The 9,018-nt window shown below is 42.8% G+C and overlaps 1 protein-coding gene across 1 annotated transcript; it reads left to right on the forward strand.

Moving 5' to 3' along the window:
* Window positions 1-563: 563 nt before the first annotated feature.
* Window positions 564-7,076, forward strand: cbx1a (chromobox homolog 1a (HP1 beta homolog Drosophila)). The gene is made up of 4 exons (XM_083931042.1): window positions 564-693; window positions 938-1,109; window positions 1,254-1,348; window positions 3,804-7,076. The coding sequence occupies exons 2-4, from the start codon at window positions 999-1,001 to the stop codon at window positions 3,952-3,954; spliced, it is 357 nt and encodes a 118-aa protein (XP_083787168.1). The 5' UTR covers window positions 564-693; window positions 938-998; the 3' UTR covers window positions 3,955-7,076.
* Window positions 7,077-9,018: the final 1,942 nt, after the last annotated feature.

The raw sequence follows: 9,018 nt of genomic DNA on the forward strand, positions 1-9,018 counted from the left end.
AATGTTGGTTGACATACACTCATACAATTTTGTCGACCAAACAATTACATTTAATCGACAGATCTGTAAAACGGAGTTGCTCCACAAAACATTCCTTAGAAATAAGTCGTTCAGCATTTAAAAAAAAGCCTAAAAATTACTAATCAACACACAAAATAATCTTTGATGAAAACATCTGAATAATTGACTTATTGTATTAGTTATTTCAGTTTTAATGCAGGAGAAACTTAAGACTCTGAAACCCTATAGATTGGCCACCTCATCAGCCCATGTGTTTTCTCCTTTCAAACCAAACATTTGAGTATTAAAACATGTTTAACTTTAATTCACCTATCACTCTATTAGTTATTCTAACCCTTAAATCATTACCTCTGCATGTTTTCTCTTCGGTCCACCAGAGGCACCCTCAGAAGACATCAAGCTGGCGACCGTAGCAGGAAAGAAGGGCAAGAAGGCTGAGGAGGAGGAGCAGCCTGCAGCACCTGCAGCTGTAGCAGCAGCGGCAGCAGCAGAAGAAGAAGCACCACCAGCAGCCCCAGCACCAGCTGCTGCTGCTGCTGCTGCTACACCAGCTGCAGCAGCAGCAGCACCGGAGGAGGAGGAAGAGGAGGAGTATGTGGTGGAGAAAGTTTTGGACCGCCGAGTGGTGAAGGGCAGAGTAGAGTTTCTGCTGAAATGGAAGGGGTTCTCAGAGTGAGTATGAGGCAATAATACTTAATGTTCTTGGTCCAGAGATATATACTTGTCTTGTTAGTGTAGGGATTTGTTTAAGAGTTTACAAATGATGATTTCAAGCAATTCTTACCCTTGTGGCATGTCTCAAAGCACTTAATAGAGTACAAATTAAAAAAGCAAAATCGAAAGTTGAGAATTGTGACATTAAGCTAAAGACTGACTTGAGATTTAACTAAAACATCCTCTATTTATTTCTTTGCAGCGAGGATAACACATGGGAGCCGCAAGACAATCTGGACTGCCCCGACCTTATCGCAGAGTACATGCAGAAACACAAAGAGAAGGAGGAGAAAAAGAAGGAGGGCAAGAGGAAAGTAGTCAGCGAGGCCTCGGGAGACTCTGAGGAGCGAGGGAGCAAGAGAAAGAAGGAGGAGGTGAGCAGAGGAACGCTTCTGCCGGACAAATAAACAAATTAATACTCTTGAAACAAATTCTACACACAGTTGCTTTAATGTATATTGCAGCAGCATTTCCTACCTGTCCATGTATTCTCTTGTTTGTGTTCTTCCTGTCTCCAGGGTGAGAAGGCCAGAGGTTTTGGCAGGGGGCTGCAGCCAGAGAGGATTATTGGAGCAACAGACTCAAGTGGAGAGCTGATGTTCCTCATGAAGTGGTAGGCTTTTCATTGTCAGTTTATAGAAGTCTGGTGATATGGCACGAATGAATGAATGAATGAATGAATGACCTTTACTGTCATTATACTTGGGTACAATGACATTTTGTGGGGCTTCTTGTTGGCCTGCCCCTACTAAGAATTTTCCTGGTCGACCAGTAGTCCATATTCCATATTATGATCTTGTCTTGCCACAAGGAGTCTTCCTAAATGATATGAAAATGGACAGCAAAGTAAAAAGAAAAGATTGAGCTGAGGAGCACATTAAAAGGAGAGAAGTCCCAGAGGAAGGTGACACTTAGGGCGCACTCTCACTGTCCTTCCGCACCGCGCCCCGGGCTTTAGGGTACTTGTCCGCACGCTCGTGCTCGTACATGTGCAAACTCGCTCTACAAAAGCCCACCTCTCTCAGACGGGCCGTGGACGGCCAGCTGGCCGCAGTTATGCGTGGAGCGGGTGCACTCACACTGGTCACACGCACTAGGCTTTAGCCGAAAAACCAGTTTTGGCCCGGTGCGCAAAGGACAGTGTGAGTGCGCCCTTAATGCTGCGAAATTATAGACCTGTTCACAAACAAGAGAAATGGTTATGATCATGATATGTGTATGCATGAAATGATATGGAAGCAAGAGGCTGTATTATGTTATACATGCTTAACAGTGTGTAATAACAAAAAATACAAAAACGGATTTGAACTTTCATAAGGGTTCTTTTATAAACATCTATAAATGTACATGATGTAACCTTTTGAGATTACAGAAATCAAACTGAACCTATTTTACATCTTCTCAAACAGTTGTTTGCCTAGAGCTTTCTTGGACAATGTTTCAGTTTACGTTTGTCCAAGGCGTTTTTTAGCTGCTGTGGTAGTCCCTGAAGCAGTTCCAGCCGAACACAGAGCCCAACCTTGCACTCCTCACGCATCCAGGGTGTGCTTCTTCTGCAGAGAGTGCACTGCTTCCTTCCCAGGCTTGCTTTCTGTCTTTTCTCAGTGCCCTCTCTTGCATTGTTTGGGACAGGAAAGTGGCCTTGAGTGGGAGGCTTAGGTGGGCCAGCCAGTGGCACACAGATCAGGGGATGGATGGAATCTCTAAAAGTATAAAAATATATCATAAGATTTATCCTAAAGAAACAGTATAAGAATAGGAAAAGCAACAATAACACATGGAAAGTAATAAATAAAGCAATAATAAAGAATTTTAGGGCAAGGCCAATTAGAAAAATACACTAGATATTGAAAAACATTATTGGGGTAATGATGGGAATAAAAATCCAATGCATACAGACTGTATTACTTACTTTTGTTGGAACGGTGACACGCCGAACCTGTTCCCTTGTGTTCATCCTTCAGGCCGACCTCCTCCACAAATCTCCACGGGAGTTTCCTTTCCCTGGTAGTATTTCCTCGACATTTTTATTAACTTACTCCCGATGAAAAAAAAACAATCATGGCAAGAAAGACGCACACAAACTATAGAGAAAATATGCCAAAACACTGCATAAAACACACCAAAACATTTCAAACTCTCAATGTAAATATTATTATTTACAAGATAATGATCTGTATACATACATGCATACATACATAAACCTCCAAAGCAAGGATATAATTCTCCCAAAATCTCTCTCATTCAACTGCTTCTGGCCGCCTGCACCATTCACTTCCACCACTGTGCCACAGGCAGTCCCTCGTGTTACCCCAATGTACCATATATCACAAGAAAGCAGCTTCTTAGCTTTCAGAATCCACTGAATAGCTAGCTTGATAGCTTAAATGGCAGAGGTTCTACGGCAATTTGAACAAATGCATGCACTTTGTCGCCGGCGACAGCGTCGTCTTTAAAGAGTTAATTACTTGACCGAGAAGAAACAGAAGAGTAAAGTAGTGCGTGAAGCCAGCTCAATTTTGAGAATCAAACAGCAAAGCCCAGATTCTTATACTAGGAAGATGGATCGAGACAGATAAAGACAGCTAAAATGAATGAGCATGACTTTAAGGAAGCGACGGTGAGTGTTATCATTTAAGTCTACAGAGTCAGATTGAAGGCGCAAAGGGAACCGTGTCCTTGGCAGGCTCCGGGGAGTTTCCAGGGCAGCCTGACCGACACAGAGATAATCAGAACAGAAGCCCGCTATACTAACAAGGATTGGACATTTACCCAAACTGTCTAGGGATAAATATAATTCTCCTTATCATTTACTAATCTGAAATAAGATAGGATTCTATTTTAACATTAGATTTAAGATCGGAAGTTTCTGAAAAATGGCTGCAGGGTCCTGGAGGGAAAAGTAAAACCTTCACTTTGTGCTTATTGTTCAATGAAGAGTCCATTGTCTGACACTTTTCTCTCTTTTGCTTGGCCTCCCTTTACCTTCCTCTCCTCTCTCTTCTCCTCTTTGTCATCGGTCTCTCTCCTTCCTTTTCATACCTTTTTTCTTGAATTAAAATGAACAGGAAGAACTCAGACGAGGCGGACCTGGTCCCAGCCAAGGAGGCCAACGTCAAATGTCCCCAAGTGGTCATCTCGTTCTACGAGGAGCGCCTCACCTGGCACTCTTACCCCACAGAGGAGGAGGAGAAGAAAGAGGAGGAGAAAAAGGACTAGATGAGTAGTGGAGGAGGTGCAAAGATGAAAAGAAAGGAAGTGTTGAGGTGCAGGGCCGGAAATCAAATTGTTGTCAAACTGTTGATTGCTGGTAACTGATTCTAGCAGCCACTTTGGCAGCGAAGACGGTGGGGACTGAACTGCCAATGTAGCTGACAGAGGAAAGAGATTTGTTTTCCTGCCCTGAAAGGAGACGGTGTCCTTTCCTCAAAAGATGCTCCCACCAGTATCTCCACTGAAAATGTACATTTATTTTAAAGAGGTATATTGACACTTGGTCTCTCTTGTTTCGGATGTTTTTCCCTCACCAAGAACGTGTCACTTGATGGGATTTGGTGCCTTTGTTCTGCTAGTATTCCTCCTCGGTGTCACAAGCTGAATATTGAACAGTGAGATGACTATACAAGTGTTTGACCCCCTACATTTGGTGACAGGTGCCTGGTGGTGGAAATGCAACGCAAGCTGTCAAGCTACCTCTTTAACATGTGTGAAGCAAGCTGAATGTTTGGCTGTGGCTGGCAAGTTTGTCTCTCCTCCAAATCCCCATTCCTCATTTAGGTGGTTCGGAGAGCAAAAACTTCCCTTCCTGCTTTGCCAGGAGACATTGGGGGGAACTTCTTTTGGAAGGGAGCGAGGCGAGGTGTTGTGGAAGAGTGAAACCATTTGTATTTTTCAGTATCTGTTCCCTTTGTGCCACCTGGGTTCTTATTTTCTATGTAATGCTGTTCTTCAATTCGCCAAATGACAACTGCACATTTCTCTCTGACGTGGACAGTTTGTCAGAGAAAGGTTACGTCCATTTGTCCTTACATGTCCTACCAGCCAATGTGGCAGCCAACAAGCTTGTACTTCACGTCAAATTCTCCTATTAAAACTAATCAAGTCTGTATTTTATCAAAATATTAGCTGAGGTTTTGCGCTCATTTGGTGGCGGCTCTGGGACAAACCTGCAGCTTACCTGTGAATGTAAACCTGTCAACCTGCCGTATTTCCTGTGACACAATCATATAGTGTATATATGGTAGGATGTTGAGTTAGTCTTGGTATTTACTTATGGTCAGTCACATGAAACGAGTAAGCAGTATAAACCCACCAGCCGTTCACAGCATTTGTCTCGTAAGAAGCCACACAGGGCTGGACGCATACATAAGTGGTGATGATATCCAAGTATTCCCTGGCAGCTGTGGCTGATTTCACTCCCAAACTACTCGTGCCATTTTAGACATTTTATCGAAATTACTTTTTAATGGAGCTAAGACCAGGGGTGATACCTGCCAACTTGGCTGGTAGAGTGTACACACAGTAGCAAAATCAGCATCTGGCAGGTTGTATTGTTTTCCACACTGATGGCAGGCGAACTAGATGACTTCAGGCGAAGAGGAAGCCAAGATTCCCTTTGGCCTGTGGATTAGAGGAGAAGGTGTCAACAGAAACGTACAACTAGAAGGGACACTGCAGGTTTCCGTGTCCCAACACAGGCTGGAGGTGTGTTCCGCTGTGTGGCGCTTATTTGGGGTGAAATACTGCATGCTCTTGGCCCTGATGTTAACCAGTCAGCACTGCTGTCCTGCTAAAGTTTTTTTTTTTAATAATGCATTGCTTTCTGGAAATCATACAGGTTTTCATAAAAGCAAGCCAGAGTTAATGTCTGCATTTTTTTCTGGTGCAACTTTTCGTTTACGACACCAAATTGCAAGATTAGGTAAACAATGCATGCTTGATATGTTGAGCTGCTGTTACAGACTTTTGCGGAAATTGATCTTGGAAGTAAAGGCACCACCTCTTAACTTGTTGGTAAAGTTCAGTGTTCAACAAACTATCAGTGCTGGAATTGACGAGCCATATGTCGGTGACGTGTTAGCTGTAGTTTGTACACTCATCCCCACTGCCTGTCATTTTGGCACCGAACCAGCTGACAGGTGTGTTCAGCTGATGGTGAAGGTGGCTTGTTAATTCTCCTGCCATGTTGGCCGGTAGGTTTCCTGATGCTATTGCAGCTCTGTCACTGTAAATACATGCTCTGTAACAAACTGCCTATAGAGGAGATAACTGAAGTATGTCTAATACCATAGTCATTTCCAATTATTTTTAACGCTCACACACTATGCTACGTGTGTTTCCTAGGCTCTATTATTTTTTTAGCTCACACTCGCCGGGCAACACTCAAGACTTTCAAAGTATTTCTTGTTTCTTGCTTGCAGACCGTCTTATGTTCAACAAGCGGTACAACTTTTGAATTCAGCATGAAAAACATGACTTCTTTCTCTACTGCCTAATGTTTCTCAGCGCTTTCTGTGTTGAGTGTAGCCCGGCTGTGCTTATTCCTGTGTATACTGTATTAAAGCTAGCATAGTAGCTTCCTCTGTTAGCAGACCTGGGTCAGCTAGTTCAAATCCCCTTTCCCTGAACGGTTTTCTTTGGGTTGGCCTTTCGCTGGATCAGAGAACTGACCTTGAAGAGAAGACTTCGTTTTAATCCAAACGACATTGTCACAGCCCTCGACACAGCAGCTGTTCTGAAATATTTGCTTTTTCTTGCTGAATGATTTTTCATTTTAATGAGCCCTAATCCTCAGCGAGGTGCGTCAAATCAAAATTTTTGAAACAAGCTTAAGAATATCATAAATAATTTAGCAAGGCCAGCCACTTGACTAAGACTGAAGTGTGTGTTGATGTGTAGGATTTCTGTTTTCTTTTTCAAAGGATGTTTGCTCAGCTGTAAATAGTTTCTAGCATTTGAAGTCAAACCTCTCTGTGCTCACGCTCTTACTGCTGTCTATGCTGGTCTAAGGCCACTCTACTTCCATAAAGTTCCTGAATATTGTTTTGGTTTTTTTAGGACTCCTGTCATTTTACTTAACTGTGTACAGTATTATGAGTAGTATGTCCTGCACCCTGACTGCCTTCTGTTACTTCACCATTGATCGGAAGGAAGTGAGTTAGCTGCACCCGGGTCTGCTGTTAGCCTTTCTATATTGTCTCAAACGTTTCTCTGTATTTAGCAGATTAGCTTGTGTTGTCCTGTTGCATGTTTATTGGTTTCCCTTGTAATGTCACTGTCATGGCGAATCTACTTTTAATTGTCTGTTTCAGAAAATAAAGGGTTTCGTTTTCGTAACGGTTTGTACTTTGGCGTCTCCATTAGTTCTTTTTTTTTTTAATGGCACACCATAGGACAAATGTAGTCTGCCGTACTGGACGTACCTCTCTCCACTTTGCCTCTTACCGTCGCTGCATCCAGGGCTGGGGCACCCCTCAAGGAGATTGAGCTTTTTCCTTTATCACCCCTCCCATGTTAACTCATGCAGTCAAACCATACTCCAACACATAGTGCCTTGAAAAAGTATTCATGCCCCTTGAACTTTTTCACATTTTGTCACTTTACAACCACAAACTTAAATGTATTTTATTGAGACTTTATGTGACAGACCAACACATAATTGTGAAGTGGAACGAAAATGATACTTGGTTTACAAAACTTAAGCAAATAAGAACCTGAAAGTGTGGTGTGCATTTGTATTCAGGCCCTCTGTGTCCATACTTTGTAGAGCCACCCTTTGCTGCAATTACAGCTGCAAGTCTTTTGGGGTATGTCTCTACCAGCTTTGCATATCTAGACACTGAAGTTTTTGCCCATTCTTCTTTGCAAAATAGCTCAAGCTCAGCCAGATTGGATGAAGAGCGTCTGTGAACAGGAACTTTCATGTCTTGCCACAGATGCTCAATGGGATTTAGGTCTGGACTTTGACTGGGCCGTTCTAACACATGAATATTCTTTGATCTAAACCATCCCATTGGAGCTCTGGCTGTATGCTTAGGGTCATTATCTTGCTGATAGGTGAATCTCCTTCCCAGTCTCAAGTCTTTTGCAGCCTCTGACAGGTTTTCTTCCAGGATATCTCTGTATTTAGCTCCATCCATCCTCCCATCAACTCTGAGCAGCTTCCCTGTCCCTGCTGAAGAAAAGCATCCCCACAGCATGAGGCTGCCACCACTATGTTTAACAGTGAGGACCATGTGTTCAGGGTGATGTGCACGCCACACATGGCGCTTTGCATATAGGACAAAGAGTTCAACTTTGGTCTCATCTGACCAGAGCACCATCTTCCACATGTTTGCTGTGTCCCCAACATGGCCTGTAGCAAATGGGACTTCTTATGTCTGTTTTCAACAATAGCTTTCTTATTTTTCATTTATTTATTTAGCAAAATTTATAAAAATACACAAATACTGACAAAGAAGAGAAATAACAGTGCAGGAAGAGGCAGAAAATCCAGTGGGCTTATTTGAAGCCTCCACCTTCTTCTTGCGACTCTTCCATAAAGGCCAGATTTGTGGAGAACACAACTTACAGTTGTCCTGTGGACAGGTTCTCCCACCTGAGCTGTGGATTGCTGCAATTCCTCCAGAGTGACCATGGGCCTGTCGGCAGCTTCTCTCCCCAGTGCTCTCTCGCTCTGTCAGTTTAGGTGGACGGCCATGTCTTGGAAGGTTAGTAGTCGTGGCATACTTCTTCCATTTTCCTTGAGATGTTCAAAGCTTTGGATATTTTTTTATAACCTAACCCTGCTTTAAACTCCTCCACAACTTTTCCCCTGACCTGTCTGGTGAGTTCCTTGGTCTTCATGATGCTCTTTGTGGACTGGTGTTCTCTTACAAAGCACTGAGGCCTTCACAGAACAGTTGTATTTATACTGATACCAAATTACAAACAGGTGGACTCTATTAACTAATTAGGTGACTTCTGAAGGCAACTGATTGCACTGCATTTTATTTATGGGTATCAGAGTCGAGGGTGCTGAATACGAATGCACACCACACTTTTCAGATTTCTATTTGCTTAAGTTTTTGTAAACCATGGATCATTTTTGTTCCACTTCACAATTATGTGTTACTTTGTGTTGGTCTATAACATAAAATCTCTATAAAATACATTTAAGTTTGTGGTCGTAGAGTGACATGTGACAATGTGAAAAAGTTCAAGGAGTATGAATACTTTTTCAAGGCGGGTTTGATCGGCAATGAGAGACTTGGAACATGTGTAACTAATTGCCATAGCTATGTG

The sequence above is a fragment of the Echiichthys vipera genome (assembly GCF_963691815.1).
Source record: "Echiichthys vipera genome assembly, chromosome: 17".
NCBI lineage: Eukaryota > Metazoa > Chordata > Actinopteri > Perciformes > Trachinidae > Echiichthys > Echiichthys vipera.

Coding starts and splice junctions, on each gene's coding strand:
- cbx1a (XM_083931042.1), top strand. CDS start 999: ATGCAGAAACACAAAGAGAAGGAGGAGAAAAAGAAGGAGGGCAAGAGG. Junction 1,110..1,253: donor GCAAGAGAAAGAAGGAGGAG/GTGAGCAGAGGA, acceptor TCCTGTCTCCAG/GGTGAGAAGGCCAGAGGTTT. Junction 1,349..3,803: donor CTGATGTTCCTCATGAAGTG/GTAGGCTTTTCA, acceptor TAAAATGAACAG/GAAGAACTCAGACGAGGCGG.